The sequence below is a fragment of the Leucoraja erinacea genome, chromosome 31, assembly GCF_028641065.1.
Source record: "Leucoraja erinacea ecotype New England chromosome 31, Leri_hhj_1, whole genome shotgun sequence".
NCBI lineage: Eukaryota > Metazoa > Chordata > Chondrichthyes > Rajiformes > Rajidae > Leucoraja > Leucoraja erinaceus.
In genome coordinates, this window is record NC_073407.1 from 22,479,100 (window position 1) to 22,506,741 (window position 27,642).

Here is a 27,642-nt window from a genome sequence, read left to right on the forward strand (position 1 = left end):
AATATTCCCTCATATTTTCTGGAACCCATTCCTTTGTTTTGATGCAAAATCTCACCTTCTGATTCAGGTTCTGGACCTTCCCCATTATAGATTGTGTTGGTCACATCATAATCAGCCAGATCATGTTCTGGTCTCAACATCTGGTTTTCCTTTCTTGTAATTCCTTTTGACAGTTTCTCACTGTAACTTGCATTTGTATAAACGACACCCGTACTCTCATCTCTGTCTAAGCCAGTCCTTTCATCATTTTCTTTGCCTTGAGTATCTGATCCAGGCGTAAGATACGAATCAATTGAAGGTCGAAGTCGTTTGAAGTGCAGAATCCGTGGCATTGTGTACTCGAAGGAAATGTAAGGATTCTTCCCACTTTGAATTAACAACTGTGAATGTAATAAAATCTATTAGAATGTGGAGAGCACAGAGGGAGCAGCAACCGTTACATTATATTTCAGAATTTCGGCAAATATAGCATTTGAACAATGAGAGAACATTATAAATTCACTGGTAAATATACCTTTAAAATCACCCAGTCACTGTAATGTGGTAATGAGACCAGCTGTACATTTTCGCATGGATTACCTGCTCCTAAGTAGGAGAAGGTTTGGTGTAAGCCTATGACATCATTTTCTATCATTTAAAATATCATATTCCAAGTCGTAGATTGAAAAAAAATCTATTTTTTAGGGAAAGGAGAAGGGAATTAGAGAAGATAAAGAGTAAGAAAATAATACAAAAGGATTAGAATAGTTAGAAGAACAAAAAAAAAATCACATCAGGGATAGGACAATGAATAGTTGTGCAAGATACAGTATAACAGACATTTATAAGACATGACCTTAGAGGAAATCAAATATAAATGGAGACATACAAGATAACGAGAGGAGATAATTGTTAAACTGATTAAACTTGGAGAGGATAAAACAGTATGTGTTCTGGATGGTGTCGATACTAAAGGAAGCTATAGAGGCAGCAACATCCTATTTTATGCATGTAGAAACTCACAAAAACACTGGATAGTGAAAATGACTGGAAAATAACAAATGCTGTCCTTATATCATAAAAAGACTGAACAATTCCAACTGGTAAAAGAAAACAGATTATTTAGGTGAAAGCACCCTAGAAACTTAAAATGAAGAAAAATCAATGAAGATTTCAGAAGGAAGAATATTCTTGATCAAACTTTCTCATTGTTTGAAGAATTAACAGACTGGAGAAGGAAAATGCTGCAGAAGTAATATAGCTAATTGAGCTTCATATCTCAAACGCTGTCTGTGTGAGGTATAGACTTTTTCCCCTGTGAACACGTGGGTTTCTTCTGGGTGCTTGGGTTTCGTCCCACATCCCTAATATGTGTGAGTTGGTAGGTTAATTGGTCATTATAAATTGACCCCAGTAGATAGGTGCTAAATAGAATTTAGAGGCAGTTGAGAGGAAACATCGGGAGAAAAAGGATTAAGTCTAAATGAGTCCTTGATGTTAGCACATTCTCAGTGAGCTGATGGACCTGCTTTCATACAGAATGAATGTATGCCTCCTGTTAATACAAAGGATCAACAAAAACCTTTGAAGGCTGAGATTGGGGTGACCTCCCGTGGCCTTCCATCACAGCGATGTGATGGATGTTTATGTAAATTATGTTCTGTCTTGGGTCTATTTGTTTGTAATGTATGGCTGCAGAAACGGCATTTCGTTTGGACCTCAAGGGGTCCAAATGACAATTAAATTGAATCTTGAATCTTGAATCTTGACCTCCTTTCTACAAAATGCGCCCAAGCCAAGCAACTCTACGTGCTGGTCCCATGAGTGGATCTGCAATCGTTCATTACAATCGCTCCACTCTTTTAAACCTCTACTCCAATCTATACAATAATTAGTCCAAACTAAATACAAAAGCAAGGGAACAGATAGAGGCACTATCAGAATTGGGCAGCAGGTTAGTAAGGCAATAAAATAGCAAATTAAACAACGGGGGTCCAATTCTACAGGAATAGAATTGAAAAACACGCTAAAATGAATGCTGATTTGATTATTGAGTTGACAATGCACTGTTCTGCCATCCGTATTATGAAAGCAGTAGATTGCCATCAGGAAAGAATAAAAAACATATTGCAACCATATTTATAACCATCAGGAAGGGATGAACAGCCTGAGATAAGGAGGAAGAATGATCTTTTAAGGTAATTAAATTAAATTAATTGATGGATCTGAAGATATTTTCAAAAGGAAAGACCATAAATATAAGACATTCACAAGTAAATACAGTAAGGAATTTAGGATTAATGCCTTTTGTCAAAGAAAACTAGGAAAGGCAGCCTTGGCTAATAGACAAGGCAAATAACAAGACAAGGAGATGCTGATAATGTAAGATAAAAGAAGCATCTCGAGTTTGTGTGGAGCATAAATGCTGGCATTGAAATATCAGGTCAAAGGGTTCAATTCTATGCTGTAGATGGAACGCTATAAATTTGCATAAGAAACTATTTGCACTTCCGGTGTTATGAAGTACAACACACTAATATCTGCACAGAACTTCAAGGAACACAATCAACGTGAGAATGTGGCCTACTGAGTTTCTACCTATTCTCCTCCATTTCACGCTTATTGAGACTAGTTTTCAACACATTGGACATTATATCTGGGTCTTAAATCTTAGTGGCCACTGGTCTCAGCCATACAGCTAGATAGTCATAAATTATAGTAGTAAAGTTTTAATGAAAGAGTGACATTTATTCTTGATGATACCATCTTCGTAAAGCTAGTTTCTACTGATCTGTATTTAAAACCACACCCTTCTGTTCATTTGTCTATTAAAATAGTAAAGTCTGAGATTATACAAATATTGAGCTTTAGTTTTATGTTTTATAGTGAAGCACATTAACAGTCTGATTATCATGACAATGAAAAATTGCATCAGTCATGTTACTGGATCAGAATTTGACCAAGTCAGAAGGAATGTGGGGCAATGCGGACCAAAGACAACGCAATGCAAGGTTGGGATTAGAGCCAAGAATCATGGAAGCTGATTAAGAATTTGAAAATCCTGTAGGTAAGATAGGGAGGATCAGGGATAAAGAAGACCTAAAGATTTTATTCATAGGCAAGTTACTTATTTTCTTTGTTATGGGTGATCCCCATGGCTGATTTTCTTAAGTTATTAGCCATTATGGGGTAATCCACCCCTGGTATCCGATGCACTTCAGCAAGTAAGGATCTAGATGCTAATTCTAGCACAGATCTCATCACTGGATGGTCCATACATTGGGCACTTCTGATTTGACTAAAATAATAAGTTTTATTGTGCATCCAGATCCTGGCCTGTGAAATTAGGTATGTAGTTATTCTGGGTTATTCTTGAATATCATTAAACACATGCTTGTTAACTGCTGACAGGAGGTGGACAGGAGTGGTTGAATGGATTTTCATATTTTATGCTCTGCCTAAATGATTAGCTTGTTTGTTCAGAGAGTGTAGTGGGGGGGGGGGGGGCGGTGCAGAAAGAAGCAGAAAATAAATCCTAAACTATCTGCCATTTTGATTGACAACAATCAGTATAACCAGAAATAACACTTCAGCTATTTCAGGAGAGAAAGAACTAGTTAACATTCTCCAAATTACAGCGCTACTATGATGATAGACGTTCACTAAATAATTTGTTACTTAGAATTTGTGATTTTTTATTTGAAATTATTGAAGTTATACCAGTATATTAAGTCCCAGATCTGTAGGTCCTTGAGCCACAATATATTCAAGACCAGTTTCAAATACGTCCATTGGCCTTCTATATTTAAAAATTGTGCCGGCAAGTTGGATGTTTCTTGGGCCTTCTACCTTCAGATCACCATTCACAAAGAAGTTTCCAAATTCATTAGCAATAGCTGCAACAAAAATAACAGCACAGGTAAAACACATTTTTCCTGCAGCATGTAACAATTTTGGCTTTCAAGACAGGAGAGAAAAAACAAAAGTTGTAAATAACACTGGACTGTGCATTGTTCCAGGTAGATGAATTAGGCCAGACTTCAGAAGGTTTTGATTAACAGTAATTGACCTTAGACATCACTTCTGATTCTGTCTATGGAGACTATCTTGCCTGCTAAGCATTTCCAGCATTTTTTGTATTTACATTACAAGTATATTGCGAGTGGCAGTTAACTGTGCAAGCGTGCAAACCAAATTGATATTGTCGTCGATGTAAGAGAATGGGCTTCCTGTTTCCTATATTCAACTTTTGAGGTTAGGGAGGAGCAATAATGATGACACAAAAATACCTCTCATATGGGAGGAAATGAAAAAAAATCAAACATAGTTTCCAATAGTGCCTGAAAATTGTGAGCTGAAGCTCACTATTCTGACTGACTACTTCTGGTTGCTCACCTGATATCATTTCTGCAGCTACTGCACGCAGCATGAAATCATAACTTCATCATATCCTACCCCACTGCTTGATCCAATTTCTTGCCAATGTCATTCTTCTCTTCCCAACTCAGGTCTTGTGTGGAGTCACTCTCCTGCTCACTTTTAGTCACCAACTGGATTCCAGCTTCTGATTGAGCTTATGACCACTGATCCCTCCCTCTACTTTGAACCCCACATCCAGCCTCAATCTTGGTAGGCACAATTTCAACTACAAGCAAGCACAACTCTGCAATCGAAGGCCCATAACTGAAATTGTCATTGAAATGTCACTGCTCTGTGCTCATCTAGCACATCCATTAAGATGCACTAGAATTTTCAAGTTACTAACTTGAAAGGTGTAATATTGAAGTATATTTTCCATTGATATTCCCTTGTTGTTGGTTCAGCAAAATCCTAGGAAAACCATGAAAAATGGCTGTCCAGAGATTCTGTTATTATTACAGCTGGATAATGTCCATTGGGGATTTTACCCAAACTCTGGAGTCATCACAGCAGAGTTCACTGCACCTTTCAAGAAATATTTTACTGAAAATCAGGAGAACATGTCAATAAACACAGAAGAACTGTCGCCTTTTCTTTACAAAGGTTCCATGATTCAATGATTCCCTACAAGTTTGAGAGATAGTTAACCTGTGACAATGTCTTAGTAAAGAAACTGCAGATGCTGGAATCTAGGCCAAAACAAACAACCCCAAAAAGGTTGATGAGGGCAGAGCTGTAGATGTTGTGTACATGGATTTCAGTATGGCATTCGATAAGGTTCCGCATGGTAGGCTGCTCTGGAAGGTTAGATCGCATGGGATCCAAGGAGCGATAGCTGAATGGATAGCAAATTGTCTCCATGGAAGGATGCTGAGGGTGATGGTGGAGAGTTGCTTCCCCGACTGGAGGCCTGTGACTAGAGGTGTGCCTCAGGGTTCGGTGCTGGGCCCGTTACTGTTTGTCATCTACATCAACAATTTGGATGAGAACGTACAGGGCAAGATTAGCAAGTTTGCTGATGATACAAAAGTTAGTGGTTTTGCCGATAGTGAAGATGGTTGTGAAAGATTGCAGCAGGATTTGGATCAATTGGCCAGGTGGGCGGAGGAATGTTTGATAGAATTTAATACAGAGAAGTGTGAGGTCTGGTATTTTGGGAAGTCAAACAAGGGCAGGGCCTACACAGTAAATGGTAGGCCTCTGGCGTAGTGTTGTAGAGCAGAGCGATCTAGGAGTACAGGTAGATAAGGTGATCAAAAAGGCTTTTGGCACTTTGGCCTTCATCAGTCAGAGTATTGAGTATAGAAGTTAGGAGGTCATGTTGCAGTTGTATAAAACGGTGGTGAGACTGGATTTAGATTATTGTATTCAGTTCTGAGCCTCACGTTATAGGTAAGATATTGTCATGCTTGAAAGGGTTCAGAAAAGATTCACGAGGATGTTGCCAGGACTAGAGGGTGTGAGCTATCGGCAGAGGTTGAGTATGCCGAGTCTCTATTCCATGGAGTGCAGGAGGATGAGGGGTGATCTTATAGAGGTGTACAAAATTTTGAGACGAATAGGTCGGGTAGATGCACAGTCTCTTTCCCAGAGTAGGGGAATCGAGGACCAGAGGATATAGGTTCAAGGTGAAGGGGAAATGATTTAATAGAAATCCGAGGGGTAATTTTTTTCACACAAAGGATGGTGGGTGTATGGAACAAGCTGCCAGAGGAGGTAGTTGAGGCTGGGACTATCCCATCGTTTAAGAAACAGTTAGACAGGTACATGGATAGGACAGGTTTGGAGGGATATGGACCAAGCGCAGGCAAGTGGGACTAGTGTAGCTGGGACATTGTTGGCCGGTGTGGGCAAGTTGGGACGAAGGTCCTGTTCCCACACTGTATCACTCTGTGACTCAATGACAAGTGCTGGAATAAATCAATAGTTAAGGTAGCATCTCTGTAGAACTTGGAAAGGTGACGTTTAGTAGGGGGTGGAAAGAGGAACAGGTAGTAGGGGCGGGGCAAAGCCAGGCAAGTGATTTGTAGACATTGTAAGGTGGGGGTTGATTGGAAGATAGGCGGATAAAGGCTATGGCCAAAAATGAAAAGAGACAAATACTTTGAGATAAGGAGAAACGATGCATGAATTGTGACCTCTTCTAACCAAATTGAATGCTTTGGATGCTTCTGATGTGGTCTAGTCGACTAGGCAACCATTTTGCCAAACATTTGCACTCAGTCCATCAAGGCTTACTGGATATCCTGGTCGCTAACCACTTTAACTCCCCTTCCCATACCAACCTTTCTGTCCTGGGCCTTTTCCAATGCCAGAGTGAGGGCACAAGCAGACTGGAGAAGCAGCATCTCATATTCTGCTTCTGTAGCTTACAACCCAACGGTATGAACTTTAGGTACCAAACCAACAACCCACCCTCCCCCCTTTATTTCCTCCTCACTCTCTTCCTGTTCCCCAGCTGGATGAGCACCCATTTGTCCCATTATCCAGCTCCGTTTTCCCTTTCCACCTACATCCCTTCCTCTGACCTCACAATCCATGCCTCTTCTCTCCTTATCTCAGTCCTTTGGGTCGTTTTCATCTCTGGCCTCTGTTCACCCACCTGCCTATCAACCCACCTCATTATGCATCACCTATCACTTGCCTGGCTTTGCCCCTCACTTCTTTCAACTTTCTCCACCCCACTACAATCAGTCTGAAGAAGGGTCTGGATCCAAAGCAGCATCTGTCTATAATCTCATGAGATGCTACCTGGCTCACTGAGTTACTCAGTCTTTCCATACAATTAGACGACACAAAGTGCTGGAGTGACTTGTGTCAGGCAGCATCCCTTTCTTTCCATACGATTGAACTTGTCTCTTGATTATGGCATTGTTATTGCCATAATCATACAAATGTCTGTGAAAAGCTTAATGTGGAACAAAAAAATGCTTTATAAGTAATCGATGAAACAGTTAAGTACTTACATTTCATCAACCAGTCTCGATTTCCACATTCCCTATAACTCTTCTCCTTATATGTGCATACTTATTTTCCAAGTTGTAATTATAATTATAACACATTTTAGATTTAATAAAGAAAACATTAGGATTGTTGAATTCAGACTGATTGACCTTAGCAACGATGAACCGCATAAGAAGCAAACTAACATAAGCCAGTGTTAGCAGACAACTCTAGCATACAATACACTGAAAGAATATAACAAAACTGCTGTTTCTATACATACCCAGAACATCATCAGATTGTTTTCTTTCAATTATCTGTATATCTGTTGCACCAACTGGGATATGTGTTATGAGGGAATAACCTAGGAAATATGACACACTTTGAGTTCAAAGTCCATGTTAAACTAATCTAGAAACTTATTAAAATGCCAGACAATAAAATATGATACAAGATATTCAGGGGCTAAGAATGCAATAATAGGTATCTGATGATCTTCTTCTCCAGATCAAAGAACATGGAAAAATCATACAACGGAATATAGAAGCTTGTGCAGAATGAATGCAGTCAATTAAGGAACCAAGAGAGCAGGCTGTCATAGTAGTTACACGGCAGAGAAAACATAGTGCTAGAACCAAGGTGATCAAGAAAGTCCTACAAATGATAAATATGGTTAAAATAACCTTGCTGGAAATAAACAGCATATTTATGTAACATGCACACGTCACTATCTGATAGTTTAAATAAAGTTAATGGGTATTTCACTGGATGTTTTAATTAAACTAAAATATGCATATTCAAAATATATTTACATTTAAAAGCTTGTTGGTTATTAATGAACAGAGGAGATCATTTGGTCAGCTATGTTATGTTTAACCCCCACTGCTCCATCCTCATCCTGTAGCCTGTGTTTTTCTTGGGTTCAAACATTTATTAAAATTGTGTTAGAGGTGCATCCATTTCTTCTGGCAAAGCAGTCAGTACCCAAGCAAATTTAAATACATTTCTTCCAATCTCAATCCTCAACTAGTGGCAGCAATTTTAAACTGACGATGCTCCTCGTTGCTAATTTCCAATTTTTTTAAAATAATTTGTTTATGGGGTATGAACATCCCTTGCAAGGACAGCATTTACTGCCCATTCTTAATGACCCATGCAAAGGTGGTTGTGAGCTGCTGCCTTGGCCCACTAGAAATAATGCTGGCAGAGCTGTTAGATAAGATCTAGGATCGGCGAAATACTTCCAAGTCAGGAAGATATGCACGTTGGAGAAACATATACAGAAAGATGTAATGCCCTTCAGGTCAATTAGACAGAAAAGTGGCAAGTGGAACAAGATAAGTATGAGGCAATGTATTTAGGGAGGTGCTATGAGGTGAGGAAACACAACAAAATGCATGATATTGACCGGTATGAACAGAAACTTTAGGTGCTTGTCAACAGATCTTTAAGAGTAGCAGGAATTGAAAAGGCATACATGAGGTTTCTCTTTTTAAACTGAGACGGAATACAGGAGCGGGGAGTGATGTGTTTAGTTATGGTTACACCATAGTAAAAATGTGATTGTATTAGAGAAGGGTGACATGAGATTTACAAGGATGTTGTAAGGATTGGAACATTTTAGTTGAAGACTGGAAAGATTGGGATTGCTTTCTTTGAAAAAGAGGTGGCTGAGGAGAGACATTATTGGATTTACATTAAATTATGAGCAGCCACTTTCATTTCACTGCACATCTCGTATGTGTATGTGACAAATAAACTTGACTTGAGTTGACTTGACTTGGCCTTGATAAACAGGAAGGATTTTTTTCCTTTGACAGGTTGGTAAAACCAGGGACATAAATTTACAATATTGGGTGGATGAAGGGAAATGAGAAAGATCCTTTTCCTCGTGGGTGGTTGACAATTATAATGGTGATATAAAAACTATCAACAGCTTGCATGTGTACTTGAAGGCCAATTGCTGGAAGGTTCAATTTAATTGGGCACTTTTTGGAGTAGAAAGAAAGTAATAAATGCCTTCGTTCTGTGTTGTACATTTTTTATAATTGTCTAATTTAATAAACTCTTCCAACAGCAACAATATATTCCTTGTCAATGTCCACCAGTCAGGTAAATGAATACTATATGTAGACTGCCGTGGTAGATTATGAGACAGTCATCCATTCCAAAGATTTGAGCCCTAACACAATTTCATGGCTGGTTAAAGAGTGACAAGGGATACTTTCCATTAGCATGACTTCTGAAAGCCACTGTTAAACCACTGGATTACAATTCATCCAGTAGAATGTTTCTGACTGCACCACATAACCATGGGCTAAGGGTCACCATATGGCGTTTGGGGTAAAGGGAGGAGGAAGGGCTGGAGGAGGGAACACAAAAGCTGGCTTCTGGCAATCTTTTCCTGCTAATGATTGCCAATGCACCACCTTAGAAACATGGCTCGATACACTTAACAAATTCCTTTCAGCTGAGGAGCCAAAAATCAGCATGACATCTACATATGCTTCAGCTGGAGCAGTTTCTCATTCCATGCAAGCTGCAATAATTTGAGTGTAAAGTGTTGTTTTTAGCCATCAGACACAAGATCCCATAGATTGCTGGCTGGAATTGACAAGTTTCTGCACATTTGAGAACATGGGCTCCAGGTAGAAGGTGGATTTTATCGCTCCCTATTCATAACCAATAATTTTCCTCTGACTGTTGTGTCAAATATTTGGCTTGTTCCGCCTATTATCTTTTTTCTCACTTATTTAATTCTTATGCAGCAATGCCAAAATGGGGCTTTGTAATGCCTGCTGTGATTTTTTGCTGGGGGTGGGAGATTGCAACCTTCACGTGGTCCACCCTGTTTCGACGAACGTAATCAACCTGGTGTGCACAATCAAATAGAATAAGTTGTCGTACAACTTTAGGCTGTGCACGTCATACGCAGGAAGAAGATCTTTTCCATGCGTGGCTGCTGCCCCCTGGTGTCCCATTGTGAGGTACTTTCATCTAACTTACAGCTCATACCCGCACCTTGTCTCTCGGCTGGTTCCTGATGCGGTAACTGCGGTTGCGATGCACTTTTCATTTTTTCCCCTTCTCTTTGGAGGTGAGGTGTCTGTTTTGAAACTGAACTTGCTACAGTGTGCAGGAAGGTTTGAAGAACGTGAGAGAGATGGACCTTACTCCTAACAGTTTACGATGTTAAATTTGGAAAAGTTAGGGGTGGGACACGTAGCTAACACACAAATGTCTATGTGATGAAACTACCAGAAGCTTAGAAATTATGATAGGTTTGAATGATTCATGAAACAAGAACAGTTAAGCATCTGTGGTGAAAGCGCAGATAACATATATCTTACATGTTCCTTGCTCTTGTTTCTGACCAAAGAGCCTTCCCTTCCCTTCTCAGTTAAGAGATCGGCGAGTAATAACTGGAAGAATTATTATTCTACTGTGTGCCACGTAAAATAAATAAATAAATAATGCATTTGAGTATTAATTGCAATAACATCCAAATGTCTGGAAAAATGTTCCTCCAGCATTCCCAAAGTCCTGAAGGTGTAAGATTAATAGACAATAGACAATAGGTGCAGGAGCAGGCCATTAGGCCCTTCGAGCCAGCACCGCCATTCAAATTTGATCATGGCAGATCATCCACAATCAGTACCCCGTTCCTGTCTTCTCACCATATCCCCTGACTCCGCTATCTTTAAGACCCCTATCTAGCTCTCTCTTGAAAGGATCCAGTGAACCGGCCTCCACCGCCCTCTGAGGCAGAGAATTCCACAGACTCATAACTCTCTGTGTGAAAAAGTGTTTCCTCGTCTCCGTTCTAAATGGCTTAACCCTTACTCTTAAACTGTGGCCGCTGGTTCTGGACTCCCCCAACATCGGAAACATGTTTCCTGCCTCTAGCGTGTCCAAACCCTGAATAATCTTATATGTTTCAATACGATCTCCTCTCATCCTTCTAAATTCCAGAGTATACAAGCCCAGCCGCTCCATTCTCTCAGCATATGACAGTCCCACCATCCCGGGAATTAACCTTGTAACCTATGCTGCACTTACTTAATGCAATTTTTCTGTATAATTAGACAATGGATGAAGATTGTTGATGTTGTAATGTTGTCGTTCGCAGTGCGGTTATTGGGAATCTAAGTTAGATTCAACCAAGTTCCTCTTAATCTTTAATTTACTAATGCACCGTGCACTAGAATTTCTTTTACCATAATTTAAATGAAGCATTTTCAAGCCTCAGCCCAAAACTAATATTTAAATAGGGATGAAAAATTATAAAATGAATCCTCTGACATCTACTTTCTAGATTTTGTTTCCCAACAGCATAGGATGTAGGCATTGGTCATCATTTGGTCTCAGTGTCTAAGCTACGGAAAAATAAATTAGTTATAACTATTTCTGATTAGTTATCAGTGATTCCTTCTGTAATTTGCACAGGTGAGCGAACATGATCAACCTTTGATGTTATGTTTTTTGTGGTAGTTGTTGTAACAGTACATTGTTTAGATACACACATAATGAACAGAACAATCACACAGCACAAGACAAAGGAAAATGGAGGAAAAATACATTTTTAAATCACCTTCACTGGATCAGTAAGTCGAGTCTCTATCCTTTGCAGTGCTTCAAGTTCAAAGCAGTATAATTTGCTATTGGTTATATCCAAAATGTCATAATTCCAATAAATTAACTGATCAAGAATAGCACATTGGCAGCTGTGCTCTTACCTGTTTGAGCCGCTCTTTTCCTATAGTTTCCAGTAACTCGTATACAACTGCTTCCATTACCCTGACAAATACCACATTTGTCTAAGGTCAGGGTGGAAAAAAGAACTCCATCACATCCTATGGGCTGCAGAATACAAAGTGGTTTTGAAAAATTGAGTCAAAAAAGGTTATAACTTTCTGAATTCTACCATTTATCACTTCATGTTACGTTAACAACCTCACACCCTCCAGCTACACAGACTCCTCTGTATTCCCCGTATTTACAAGATGTTCCATCCCGTGCTGGGACCATCAGCTGTCTCTGTCCATCTGTTGTAGTACACTGAAGATCACAAGGCTTGCTTGAGATGTGCACATAATCATCTACAAGAAATGAACAAGAACAATTTATTACATGTCTCGTATTACATGAAGCACGTAACAAAAATAAATCAAGTGGAAACGCAGTCACTATTTTGTACACAAGTGATGGCTCAGAAGTTTATTAAGGACACCTGCAGAATCCCCTGTTGATCCTTCAACAGAGCTATACGATGCTGAGTGCCACATGAAATAGTGAAGTCAGCACGTTAGTTAAACATCTCAACAATGTAGAAATCCTGAATAAAGCCATGGATATCTTAACCTTTCCTTGGATATATTATATAGATATTAACCTAGAAAAAAGATGAAACTTAGGTCTTTGTAAATATACAAAATAACAATGTGAACTGCATCCATGGCAGACCTCTTGTAAAACATTTTTTAGGACCAAGGTATAAAGGTCCAGCCATCCACCTGCTCTGTCACAGTACTTTACCGACAGCTTAGGTTGAAAAGGAGCAGCCCCCCCCCCCACCCCTTCCGTCTGTACACTCATTATTTTCATCCACTTTCTGCACATTTACTGTTAAACCATATTAATTAGTACTGCCTCACATTTCGGCTTGCAATATTAAGGGCTGTTTACGTGGTGCAACTGAAATGTTATTGTACTATTGTTTATTTATTTGTTTTGTTGTTACATTAATATTGTGCTTGTAAACCCTTAACAAGCAAGAATTTCATTGTTGCATTCCTGATGTAACAATTATAAACTCTTACTGGTCTGTGGAAACTAAACAGCTACATATAAAAATAATGATTTTCAAATGATTACAATAAAACAACTTCTCCCTAAATTTTCCAGGAACTTCTCAGCAATAAAAAAATTAAAGAGGTTATGAAAAGAAAAACTGATAACAAAAGGCAACTCTTTCAAGAAAACATCAATAGACACATGAAGATAGACACAAAATGCTGGAGTAACACAACGGGCCAGGCAGTATCGCTGGATAGAAGGAATGGGTGACTTTTGGATGGATCTCGACCAAAAACATCACCCATTCCTTCCATCCAGAGATCCCGCCTGTCCCTCTGAGTTACTCTCTATCTTCAGTGTAAACCAGCATATTCAGTTCCTTCCACCACACATCAATTGACACACAATGCTGCCTTTTTTAACTGCAATTCTGTCCGAAAATTAGGCAGTACGGTGGCAAAGAATAGTATTTTGTTGACCCATATGTTCTTGAAACCCATTTTCTAATGCAAAAGCTGGCAACAATGGTTTTCTGCTTTCTGTATCATTTCCCTCTTGTTCGGTCCCCTTATCACAACCCCTGGAAACCTACAGAGAGAAATGATGGCAGATTGAGGACATTGAGGAAGTCCACTTCTTCTTCCAACAAATGAAATGGGCCCCATATGCCTACTTTAGTAATCCTCAGGTTGTGTGAACATTTTAAGTGATGTTGAATGTATTTTCCATAATCTAAATTCGAAACCCTGCCATTCCACAATGTCAGACAAATCATGCTATGCAGCTGAAGGTGTAAGTTGGGCTAAAAGCAATCTATGAGCAGCCCAGATTGTAGAGAAGACCAGCTAAAAGATGCACATTTACCTATGTGTTTGAATTGATTTCCAGTATCAAGGATCCTTTAAAAATTATCAGATGTGTATACAGAAAAAAATTCCATACTGCATACTGAGGGAGTGCAGCGTAGGTTCACGGTTAATACCCAGGATGGCAGGACTGTCATATGAGGAAAGATTGAAAAGACTGGGTTTGTACTCACTGGAATTTAGAAAGATGGGAGGGGATCTTATAGAACATATACAATTATAAAAGGACTGGACAAGCTAGATGCAGGAAAAATGTTCCCAATGTTGGGGGAGTCCAGAACCAGGGGCCACAGTCTAAGAATAAAGGGGAGGCCATTTAAAACTGATATGAGAACAAACTTTTTCACCCAGAGAGTTGTGAATTTGTGGAATTCTCTGCCACAGAAGGCAGTGGAGGCCAATTCACTGGATGAATTTAAAAGAGAGTTCGACAGAACTATTGGGGCTAGCGGAATCAAGAGGTATGGGGAGAAGGCAGGCATGGGTTATTAATTGTGGATATTCAGCCATGATCTCAATGAATGGCCGAATGGCTTGAAAGGCCGAATGGCCTCCTCCTGCACCTATTTTGTATGTTTCTATGCATTGTATAGTTATTAGAATGGGAGGTGGCAAAACAGATTTGCTAATTGTTCCCCCTATATGAATGCAAAGCATTATTTATTGAGCACAGGCGGCAGAGAAATAAACTAATTTTGCATTGGTACATTTTTTTTCCTTTAGTTTCCAAACATTTTAATTATATTACAAATAATATAGTCATAAATTTACATTTTTCAACTAAAGTTAATATGCTTGAAGCAGATTAATTCTCCTGTTCATTATTGTTTAAACAAAGGGGCTGATTAAACAAAGTAAGTGCAACAAGCTTTCTCACCTGGGTACAGTGGTTTCCATTTGTAAGTCCCTCCACTATAAATACGAGAGTTAAAAGATGAACATTGCTCATCGCGGAAGCTCCTCCCATTAGCTGGGCATTCCTGCAACAGTTAATGAAATGCTTGCTTAAAGTACAGACATGAATAATCATGTTAAATCTGTTTTACGTGGTTAAATCACCAATTCATGGTGGTGTGGTTCTGACACAGCATTTGATTGGAATTGGTGTGAAAATGTCAAAGTGATTTTTAATTGCTATCTTTAAACTCAATGCATAGAATTTGATCACAATTGTGTCAATACTCTGAGGCAAACTGACTTTGGAGCACCTGTTTCAAAGGACACTTCTCCATTAAACTGCAGCTTAAGCAAATTTGAAAAGGTTGATATAGTTGCAAAGGAGGCTCTGCATGAGAAGGAATGTGCTGCTTACTGTACAAATTATGACCCAAGCACCTTGGTTGATGAGGTAATTCTCAGAGGAGAGATTGTCTATGCCAAGAGTTCCAGGCTGGCACCATGAGCTGGAATGATTCGTATTGGACATTAATGACATTCTGTATATTAACTTTATGTTCTAACGTGCTTGGCTAAGTGCCTTTTGAATACCACAATTTACCTGCCTCTCCCACTTTCTATGACAGCTCATTCCATGTGCACACCACCCTATGTATGAAAATGTTGTCCATCGGGTCCCTTATAAATCCTTCCCTTCTAATCTTAAACTCATGCTCCCTAGTCTTAGTCTCCTGTACTCTGGGGAAAAGGCTGTGGTTATTCATCTTATCTATGCCCTTTATGATTTCATATACTTTTATGTCACCCCTCAGCCTCCTACAGTCCTAGCTAATCCAGGCTCTCCTTATAACGCAATCCATTCAGTCCTAGAAACATTCTCAGAAATTTTTCTCACAATTTTCATTTTAATGACATCCTTCTTGTGGCAGGGTAAATAGAAATGTACACAATACTCCAAATGTGGCCTTATCAACTTCTCCCACAGTTGCCACATGATAACCCAATTCCTGCATTCAATACTGTGACCAAGGAAAGCAAGCATGCCAAATGTCTTCTTCACCATGCTGTCTACCCATATTGCCACCTTCAAGGAAGTAAATACCCGAACTCCTTGATCTTTCTTCCATAACATTCCCCAGGACCCTATCATTTATTGTGCAAATCCTGCCCTGCTTACTAAAATGTAACACCTCGCATTTATCAGAATTAAACTCATCTGCCATTTCTCAGCCCTTTGACTCAGTTGGTCAAGATCCTGTTGTAATGTTAGAAATACTTCCTCACTGTCTATTGTAGCACCAATTTGATTGTACCAGAAGTACAATGGCATACCCATCAGGAAAGGGTGAATGGACTACTTCCTTCTGTCCTAAAAAGAAAATGAAAATAAAAATTCTGAGAGCTTTGGATAGACTAGGCACAAAAATCGTGCTACCACAAGGGCAAGAATAATGTCAGTAGCTATAAATGTGAGATCTTCAAAAAATCAAATAAGTAAAATGGAATCTTCATCCAATCCTCTAACAATGCAGACAATGATCAGAAACTTGTTGAAGCAAATTGTACAAAGGTATAAATAAAATAAAACTATGCAAGAGAGAAGTGGATTACTTGCACCTTCTCGAACCTAGTTTATTGCATTCCGCTGCCAGAGTGGAACTACAAACAAACAAAAGAAGGGAAGAGATTCAACTTTTTTTTCGGTTTCCATCACAGTGAGGAATGTGGAGGAGGCGCTGTGGTGGATGGGGTGGGAGATTGCAACCTTCACATGGTCTGCCCTGTTTCGACTAATGCAATCAACCCAATGTGCACAATCAAATAAGATCAAATAGAACAAGTTGCCTACAACTATAGGCTGTGCATGCCATACGCAAGAAGAAGAAGACTGTGGGGTGCATGTTTATGTTAAAATGTATTTTGTGTGTTCTGTTGCTTTTTATTAGTATGACTGTATGGCAAATCAAATTCCTCGTATGTTGCAAAACGTACTTGGCTACTAAAGTATGATTATGAACTGGAACTGCATCTCATATTTCACTTGGACAGTATACAACTCAATGGCATGAACATTGAATTTTCCAATTTCTGGTAAATCCATCCCTTTATCTATTCAGTTTCTCGCTCTAACCCATGCAAGTTCAAGGGAAACTCTATCCCCGTTCCATTTAGAGAGTAGAACTACGGGAAATGAAGGAGACACGGACAAGGGCTCCATCTACAGTATAACTGTGGGGACAGGAGAGAAGCACGTTTACAGAAGAGGACATCTCAGATGTCCTGGGGTGGAAAGCCTCATCTTGAGAGCAGACGCAGCAGAGACGGAGAAACCACGAGAAAGGGATAGTGTCTCGAGTTTTCCTGAATGCAGAGAATGCACATCAGCAAGAGTATAATGGACAATGTATTTAATACTGCCAAGTTAAATTTCTACTCCTTTCTGTACGTTGCTCGGTGTCACATACTCAAAAATAGTAAGTCCCTTGAGCAGCATATTCCCAGCTCTCAGCTGTTTTCCATGTACAGGTGCACAACCTTTTATCCGGTGTTCCAGAAACCGAAAAGCTCCGAAAACCGGCCATTTTTTCCAGATGTCGTCTGCGCACCAAAGCTCGCGTTTGGCGCCAAACTTGACCCAAAATGACCCACAGTCAACCCAGGTCTGTACTACTGTAGCGGCTGCCTCCTCCCTGGAGACCGGGAGACGCTTAAACATCTGTAAATCATTGCTTAAATGTTAGTCAGTTAGTTTGGAGGGCTTTTATGTGAAGGGGGGTGAAGGGGGTAAACTTTAATTCTTAGTCCCCTACCTGGTCGGAGAGGCGGGGAGCGGTCAATGCCTTACCGGGTCGCTGTGCAGTAAGCTCCGCAGCGCTGTGGCCGGTCTGGCCGCGGGCGGCACCGGTGTGTAGCTCCGACCCCGGCAACTCTACCCCTGGCTGCGAGGTGCTCCAAATCCAGCGCGGCCCGCGGCCGGACGCCCCAGCTCCGCAAATGTCGGGAGTCGGCAGCGTCGCGAGCAATGCCTTACCGGGTCGCCGTGCGGCAAGCTCCGGAGCGCTGTGGCCGCCGACACACAACATCGCGGAGCGTCGCTGGATTTGGAGCCGCGCAGCCAGGGGTAGAGTTGCCGGGGTCGGAGCTCCAACCGGCGCCGCCCGCGGCCGGACGGAGCCCCCAGCTCCGCGAGGTTGGGAGTCGCCGACCAGGTAGGTAGGGGACTAAGAATTAAAGTTTCCCCCTTCACCCCTACACCACCACCACCACATAAAATCCCTCCAAACTAACTGACTAACATTTATGCAATGATTCTCCCGGTCTCCGGGGAGGAGGCAGCTGCTCCAGACTTTTCAAGCCGCCCGCGCTACCTACCTAATCTACGCTAAAAATCTTCCATTCTGAAATCCGAAAATGTCCGAAATCCGACAAGTGTCTGGTCCCAAGGCTTTCGGATAAAAGGTTGTGCACCTGTACTGCATTTCTGTTCAGGAAGTATTTTCACATATTTTGACTTTATCCCAATTCCGAAGTTGTATTACAAGTGAATTATTCTGCTGACCTGTAGGCTGCATAGCTGATATCTTTTGGAAGTGCCTGTACAAGTCTGGTTATCAGTTGCCATCACTGCTATCATTCTGCTTAATAAATCAGATAAATATTTATTATACATTTTGTAGGCAAAATGTAATAGTATCTTTCGTTGATTTCATAATATCTATCCAAATAAACTGTAAGAATATACAAATATAAATACAGGTAATTTGCTCTTATACAAAATCATTTGCACAGAAGTTACTGCATTACATGGCATATATAGCAAAGAACAGGGCCAACCTGCCCAACATTTAAAGCTCTAGAGTCTATAACAAAAGTTTCTCATTCCATTCTCCCTTCTATCCTAATCCTGAAATGCATCTGAACTATAGGTAAAGCTTCTTTTTGACCTGTATCAATGATACTGGGGCATAATTTGGGGGAAAGGAAAAGCAATGGGAGAAAAACAAAAACAAAAAAATCAGATTACTGTTGTAAAAGCAACAATAACTTTGTATGGATCAGAAAAGATTATTCGCAAATACTATTTTTGCAGAAGCACAGACTGAAAATGACTGTTAGATCCTAAAATTGATTAAAATAAAGCATTCTGGCAATCTAAGGTATAGTACTGCACTACTATGGATGTGCAGAAAGGAACTTCAGATGCTGGTTAAATCCGAAGAAAGACACAAAAAGCTGGAGTAATTCAGCGGGTCAGACAGCATCTCTGGAGAAAAGGAAAATATGACGTTTCGGGTCGAGACCTTAACTTCAGACTATGGATGTGTTTGATATTACAATGTTGCTTGTAAAGCTCTTGTGAAATAGTTAAACTTTCAGTAAGAGGTATAAAGGAAAGGTAATAATTAGTGATTAAGCGACTCTCGACTACCCTTTTATTTCATTTAGGGGTCAGTTGAATATGGGAGTTGATTACTGAACTGCCAATGAGCTGCTGTGGGAGAACTAACAATAAATCTAAAGTACAGATCAAACAGAAAATCAGATCATTTCTGGGAAATGGTTATAATATCATTGTATGATTTATTTCCGCAGATGCTTATTTCCATTGAATTATAGTAGTAATTGAGCAGCAATATCTACTTTACTGAAGAGAAAACACTACAAGTATGTTTTTTCACCTTTGCTTCAAACAATGTCTTTCTTTTGTTTTGATGCCTCCTCCACAGGTCCGAGTGCATCCTGTCCATTTGGCCCATTCACCCCACCAATATGCAGTATTATCCAGTCCTTCTTCTAAACTATTATATGTCTGAGCTACTTGCTAGAAGGAAGAAGAGAAATTATCAAGGTAACCGCTCTCCATCCTAATTACTGGACCAGGAAGAATTCACACTTTATAATTATAGGATATTTAGCATTTTTGGGATATTATTATTTTCAAGCTGAAAATTAATATTCATGAGATGAATATTCTGAAAAATACTCTTCCATCATTTCTTCATTTAGCTTTCCCTTTAATATTCATGAACGAATGACATTACTGTGGTGTACAAAAACATAATAAATTCATTCACAAAGGTCAGCAAGATTACTTGTCTAGACGCCTGTGTCTGAATTGCATTAAAATAACTAGTAAAAATTGTTTAAACATTAGCTTGCACAGATCACCAGAAACATCAGTATGCCCTGCCCTGCAGGGCACAGCAGGGTTTAGGCAATTTGCCCAGGGCGGATGTAAAATTGTTTTAATGCCAACAGACATGCAAGTATTTCTTTCTTTATAATTGTATACAACCCCAAAACAAATGTTTAGTTTAAAAAAACATTCAAACCCATTGTTAAAAGTTACTTTACTGGAATTTGTAAAAAGTCTAAAATAGTAACCTGCTGTGACCCTCACAAGTAGAAAGTTAGAGGATCTTGGCAGATAAGATGTAACATTTTGTCTCAGGGGGACGTGTTTTGGCACTGATCATGCAGCACTCACATCTTCAAAGCTTTTACAAGGGTAACAGAATAATGCTACACAATCAAAGCAGCTACTGTTGAAAATATATACACATCAATTCCTATATTATTTGTATTTCAAAATACATGGATAGTTTCTTGCTTCCCATAAAGCCTCATATGTCCCAAATCCTAAATTCAAGCAATACCGTTAAGTTACCTCAGGAATGTGAACACTGGACAGAAAACATTGCTATCCCATTTTAAGGACAGTAAAGCAACTACATTTGTTTCAAGGAAAAATAATCAGCCCATTACTATTTTAACACATCAGCATTGGTACAATTGCTGGAGTCAGGAATGTCATGGTGCAGCCTAACAAGGGTTTGCCAAGGCCATATTCTGGTATTGTGTGAAGTCCTGGTCTCCTCATTACTGGAGGGACGTGGAGGCTTTAGAAAGGGTTCAGAAGCAGTTTACCAGAATGCTGCCACCATTAGAGGGTATCGCTACAAGAAGAGGTTGAACAAACTAGGATTGTTTTCTCTAGAACGCCAGAGGTAGAGAGGAAATCTGATTGATATACATAAAATTATGAAAGGCAGAGAAGAAAGTCAGAATCTTTTTCCCACAATAGAAATGTCAAAGAGAGGGCATGACTTTAAAGTGCGAGGGACAAGTTTTTTTTTTTAACACAGAGGATAGTGTGGCAAGGTTGTGATGGAGGCAGACATGGTAGTGGGGCTTAAGAGGTTCTTAGATAGACACATGGATACATAGGGAACGGAAGGATATGGATCATATGCTGCAGATGACGTTAATTTATCTTGGCATTATGTTTGGCACAGACATTGTGGGCCTGCTCCTGTGCTGTACTTTTCTATGTTCTGTGCTACACATTGTAGCCAACAGATATGCTGGCAACAGCACTGATCACCGATTAGCTGTACTAACTATTTTCACATGAATAACGACTGAGAAGTTGGTCACGTTAAACAATTTTCCAAGAATTAAAAGGAATCACTTAAACAATAGTGATGGTGCAAAGGATGAAAAAATAGATTGATACTCACGTGTAATGCTAAAGCAGCAACATTTTCAATAAATAATGTGGCACCGATCAGGCAGTGCAAAGAGAAAGCTGCATTCCAGCCAGAAGTACGTTTGGAAATACATTTTATGAAGTTCATACTGCAAGAAAGTTAACATATGGAAATTTTAATTGAATAATTATTTTAAAATTTACTGATTTGCTAACAAGTAGATGGGAAATAGCATATATTACACAAAAAACTATAGATATTAGAAGTCTTAAAACAAAAGAGAAAATGCTGGAAATAATTGGCCAGCCAGATAGCATGTGTGGAGACCGGAATAGGGTTAGCATTGCAGGTAATCAATACGATGGAAGACCTGAAACTTTGTCTGTTTCTTTCTCACCACATGCTGCCTGGCCTACCGAGAATTTCCAGCCATTTCTGTTTCAATAGCAGATATTACAGTCAAACATAAATACTTTATAATTATTGATGGTTATTAAATTTGATACATTCGGTTCAAAGGTGGGATGATAAAAGGCAGTTTCACTCCTCCTGCAAGAAAGAAAGCAAACGGAATACCTAGTCTGCACCTGACCATTCACAAGCAGAAATGGAAACTTGAATGGGGAATAGATAGCTCCGTAATTCTCATGAATGATGTACGAGTCCACATGATTAATGGATCTACAAAAGGGAGACAGGCACACATACCCCTGGCCTCAATTGTTGCCATCAATTGGTCGAGGTTGAACCTGGTTCATGAAATTATTTCAGATTAGGGTGCCTGTTCATGAGATTATTTCAGGTTGGGGTGCCTGTTCTTGGAAAGGGAGCATGTGATGTCCATTACTAACCTTGATGCCCATGTGGCTGCAACATTTTAAGATTCAGGAATGACTATTATTTATTTTGATAAATTTCCTTTAGTTTTGTTTATTATTTGGATTATACCGTGTATACTCTTTTCAAAAATAATTTAATTTTGATTGATCAAGTTGGATGTTTGGTTAATGATTAGAATAGCAGGAAGATCCATTCCCTCAGCTTAAATTTATGCCCACCTCAATCCAACACTCTGGCGAGCCTGTGGCCAATACACCATGGTGATTATCAGTGTTTTACGCTGGTAAACTGTCTGACTATAACTCTTTCAAGCCCAGTGCCACTGTGGTACTTTCTCGCAGCACCCCTAAACCATGGGTCATTTGGATATCAGCAACAGTTTGAGTTACCCAGATATGTTATATATTTTATGGAATTACAGAATCTTCCAGCCCTTTTCAATGAAACAGCAATTAATGTGTATCGTGTTTGGTTTAATATACTGACTTCAATCAGGTCAAATGGCATCTGTGGGAGGCGAAACAATTAATGTTTCAGGTCCAGGATCCTCATCAGAAATGAGAAAGTGAAAATGAGGTTGTTTTCATTAGCAGAGGTGGGAGGGATGGGTAAAACTATTGGGAAGTGACAGCTATAATGATGGGTTACAGTGGAGTAGTCATTAATAAAAACAAAAGTCACATCAAGAATGTATCAATTCAAGAGCCAAGAACTAGCCTCCAAACCATTTTTTAATGTAACGCATAAGCCGTAATCAGTTTTTAATTCGGAAGAACAGCTGCATGAATAAACACTGCTGATGTCAAGGCGGTCGGCTACTACTCCATTTATGGGGAGGATACAAAGAAATTGGGGGAAAATGTCATAACATAAGTATGCAATGACCAAATGTACAGACAACAGGGCTGTGTTAATTGGATTTCGGCAGCAGTTAACATTGATGAAGTTTCTTTGTCGTTGGAGAATTCAATGTTCATGCAAATGGGTTGTACGCTACCCAAGTAGAATGACGTGTTGTTCAAGTTTGCATGTGGTCTCGCTTTGACAGTGGCGGAGACGCCTATGTGAATGGCAAGGAGAATAAAATTGGTAACAATCCAGAGCTCCAACAGACAGTGTGCAAGTGTCCGGCAAAATGGTCGCCTAGTCCATGCTTGGTCTGGTTGATGTAGAGGAGGCAACATCGCGAGCACTAAATGAATAGATGAGGTTGTGGGAGGTGCAGTAGCATTCAGATCTTACAATGTAGTCTATTCTGCTTTGGAGGAAATAAACACTGATTGGATGATTGCTTTACAGAGCACGTGTGTTCAGTTCCCTGGAGAAACCGTGAGCTTCTAATTACTTGACACTGTAATGATTTAATTTATCATCCGACTCTCACTCAAACCCCACTCTACATTCAGGATTTAATAGAGAATTTGCCAACTTTAGATAACACTTTCCCCCCCCCACCGATTGCATTGGGAAAAAAGTAGCTTATTCTGATCTTGGAGGCTACTTAATAGATATTAATTCCCCATTTCTTCCCATCCTTTCTGCTACTGAAAACTTGTTTTCTCCCTTTCCTAGTGCCAATGCAGGGTCCCAGATCTAAAACATTGACTGCTTCTCTTCACAGAAGCTGGCTCATCTCCTGAGTCTCTCCACTATTTTGAATGTTGTTGCAGATATCCAAAATCTGCCTTTATAAGTCCATATTTAATATACTGAACTGCTTTTGTGATGTAATGTTTTGTAGGCAACACCCATTTAGTCCACACACCTAACCTGAGTTTTTGCTCTCTGAGATCAAATTCTACATTCCACTCCCATAATGACCTTTCTGCCCTTGGCCTTACATACTATTCCAATGAACCAATGGATAGCAGTTTTTCCAATCACACAGCCTTTTCAACATTCATTTCACAGATTTTAGATCAAGGCTTATTAGCATTTTTTTTATTTCCATATTTCAGTATTTTCCTCATGTACAGGTGATTCTGCTGTTTTATAAAACCAGACTTTTGTTCTAGTTCCAATCTATTTGCTATTTGTCATTTAATCTCTGCTGCCTTTCATACTTTCCTTTTTAGTCCCCCTGTGCTTATCTACATTTCAGTTTTTGCTTAGTTCTGATCAAATTATCGGTCTTGAATGTTACCCCTTGCTCTCTCTCTCTCTCTCTCTCTACCTTGCCTAACCTAGTGGCTCCAACATTTTTTGTCCGCTGCCATCAGGTAGAAGGTACAGGAGCCTGAAATCTGCAACATCCAGGTTCAGGAACAGCTCTGAACTATAACTGCCTATTGCACTTTATCTGTTAATTTATGTGTGTATAATATATATTCTATGATATATGGACACACTGATCTGATCTGTATTTGTGCCTACAAAATTCTGTTGTGTTGTCACGCAAGCAAGAATTTCATTGTACTATCTGGGACACATGACAATAAACTCTCTTGACTTGACTACATTCATCTACAACGTTTACCGGTCTCATTTTCCTGCATTATTATGGTCGACCCAAGTGACATGATTTCATGCATATTAAAAACAAATAAAGGATTACTATGGTACTAATCTGGTTTATTTTACTGCACCACCTCTATACTAATACAAAAGGGTAACTTGTTTGCTCTACACTAATGAATATTACAGCTGATCTTATAACTGTGTTCTTCAGTACAAATGGATTAAATGTAATATATTTTACTATACTATTTCATTCTGATGCACCATGATCAACAGATTTTATTACACCCTCTATGTTCTAATGTATTCATGTAATACATCCACCAAGAACATAACTCTATGAAACAATTTTGGCACAATAGCAGGTGAATGAATACTACAGGATCATCTGGCATTTATTAAATTGGTACATTCTCAGAAGAAAATAAAACATAAAATAGTCTATAAACTAAATCAAAGACTGTTGTCCAAAATTACTTTCTTCTTCAGAAGATTATTTCCAGAGGTGTTGAGTACTGCAATTGATGGAGAAATGGTCAATGTATAAATACAATGTATAAAGTTTCCAGAACATTTTAAATGAACTAAATAATAGCATGATTGAAAATCATAATGAATTTCAATGTTTTCATTGCACCCTAAAGGTGTAATATGTTTTTTTTGACACGTGTGTGAAATATGTCACTTTCCTGCACTGTGCTCAAATACATCCTCAAATCAAATGCAACCGATATTAAAATTCAAAGTAAAACAGAAAGTGTTGCTCATCATGTCAAGCAACCTGTGGAAGGAGAAAAATAATTAACATTTCAAGTCAATGATCTTTCTATCCCTGCAGAAATAAACAGAGTGGGTGCTTCAGGAACATGAAAGGTCACTGATTTGAAATACTGTTTCGTGCTCCACAAAATCTGTCTAATCTGCAAAGTACATCTTGCACAAAACAAAACATAAAGTAACTCAGCAGGCAGCAGGGAGTAACTCAGCGGGTCAGGCAGCATCTGTGGAAGGAATGGATAAGCGAAGTTTCGGTCGGGACGTTTACCTATCAATTCCCTCCAGATAAGCTGTCCGACCCACTGAGTCACTCCAGCACATCCGAGTTCCTCCAGCACATTACTTTTGTAAGTTCCACCGACGGTTTTTTTTTTAATTTAACTTTTGCTCCAGCATCTGCGGTCTCGCATCTCTCCTACTTCCTGCACTTTTTGTTTTACTTGAACTCACATAGATGCTGATCTAAATGCAGATATGAAGGCTGAAAACAATCATTTTGAAGGTAGTGTACCATCAGATCACATACTCATCGGTCAATCAATGCAACTACTGAGGGTTATCAGTAGTTGCATTGATTAACCGTTGTGTTATGTCCGAATCAATGATGGCAAAGCAAGTGTAAAATTACAATTGTGCTGCCATAGCACAACCCTTAATGATTATGCCCATCGCTCATGCCAACTCCAATGCCCTATACTTGTGTGGTGCCATGTACCCGTTTAATTCCCTATTCCCGCGCTCTCTCCTCAATACTCTCCCCAGAAATGCTGCCTGCCTTTAGTTGTTCCAGCATTGATGTGTCTATCTTCGACGTAAAGCATTTGCAGTTCCTTCCTGCATTCATTCACATTCTTTGTATGTAGGGGCGCAGACACCCAGTTAGTTGTCTGTGGCCGGTCCCCAATATCAAAGCCCAGGGAACTAACCGCGCTGCCCCCGGTACAAGTCCAAGCTACCTGTGGCCGCTCCCCGATGTCAGAGCCCCATGAACTAACCGCGCTGCCCCCGGTACAAGTCCAAGCTACCTGTGACCGCCCCCCGATGTCAGAGCCCCATGAACTAACCGCGCTGCCCCCAGCACCATGTCCACGGTACCTGTGGCCGCTCTCCTGCGCTGCCAGTGACTGACAGACACCGCTCTCGGCTTCGCCTCACCGCGTCGATCTCGCTGCCGTACAACTTCACCCGGGTGTTCCCTTCACCGTGCAGCAAAACGCACCAAGACTCACTCCTCCGTTGCTCTTTGCGATAGTTTCCACCGTACATTTGACAAGCTGTTTTATACCTGGCGCTGCGGGCGCACTCGCGTCCTCCCCCCATAACCGCCTCCCTCCTCCTCATCCACCCTCCCTTCCCCTCAGCCCGCCTCCCGCCCGACTGCGCCTGCGCCTGCGCCGGAGCGTCCCCGCCCTCTCTGCGGCTGCGCCGACGGGCGGGGGGCGCCGCGCGCGCGCGTTGCCCTGGCGACTCGCGCTCATTCCGCGCCACGTGGCGGCCGCGAGACGCCTCTTTGAACACCAACCGCCGACAAGTGACCTGACCGTCGACGCTCCCCCTTTACATCGGGGACCTGTGGTGGGGGTGGAGTTGCCAACAGTTCCGTATTAGCCGGGATATCCTACATATTGGGCTGAATTGGTTTGTCCCATACCGGACCGCCCTTGTCCCGTATTTGACTGCTGCTACTACTGGGATCGGGGGACTGCCGCGTCCGGCCACGCCTCGCCACGCCTCACCCGTCCCGACGTAGTGCAGCCCATGGAGTGCAGCAGCAACACCTCGCCTGTGGCCCCGTGGGTGGCCAGCCGGCCAGCTGTCCGACCTTCGGACCTTCGCTTTCCGCCGACACCACCACCTTCTCATGGCCGATCATCGGTTCTTGCGTTGGATGGGGCGCTGGACCAAAACTCTTCAGCTGGCCCGCCGGCTGGGCTTTGTGTGCAGTCCAGCACCCGGGCCAACTCATCATTCACCAAGCCATGGCCGAGTCGGTCAACGAATTGCCGTCAGGATTTTTGTCCCTTATTTTGACCTTTTGTCCCTTATTTGGGAGTGAGAAAGTTGGCAACTTGGAGGGCACTACACCCAGTAGTCCCATGCAACCTGTTTCTGCCCCGGTTCACAGAATTGCTAGCTGCCTGCCCCTTTTGCAGGCTGGACGAGTCTGCGTTCCACAT

The 27,642-nt window shown here is 40.6% G+C and overlaps 1 protein-coding gene across 4 annotated transcripts in view; it reads right to left on the reverse strand.

Annotated features, from left to right (window-relative positions):
* The window catches only part of adamtsl2 (ADAMTS-like 2), a 52,261-nt gene extending 25,449 nt beyond the window's left edge, over positions 1-26,812 (reverse strand). Inside the window, exons 1-10 of one of the 4 annotated variants that reach the window (XM_055660326.1) lie at positions 26,561-26,812; positions 21,422-21,539; positions 19,580-19,722; positions 18,460-18,535; positions 14,881-14,983; positions 12,295-12,440; positions 12,078-12,201; positions 7,625-7,705; positions 3,700-3,875; positions 56-380 (exon numbers count right to left, since the gene is read on the reverse strand). In XM_055660326.1, coding sequence (XP_055516301.1) covers positions 56-380; positions 3,700-3,875; positions 7,625-7,705; positions 12,078-12,201; positions 12,295-12,440; positions 14,881-14,983; positions 18,460-18,535; positions 19,580-19,722; positions 21,422-21,538 — 1,291 coding nt within the window. In that variant the 5' untranslated portion in view covers position 21,539; positions 26,561-26,812. Of the gene's footprint in view, positions 1-55; positions 381-3,699; positions 3,876-7,624; positions 7,706-12,077; positions 12,202-12,294; positions 12,441-14,880; positions 14,984-18,459; positions 18,539-19,579; positions 19,723-21,421; positions 21,540-26,560 lie in introns of those variants that run through there. The other 3 variants (XM_055660325.1, XM_055660328.1, XM_055660327.1) reach the window with 3 other exon arrangements.
* Between the last annotated feature and the right edge of the window lie 830 nt (positions 26,813-27,642).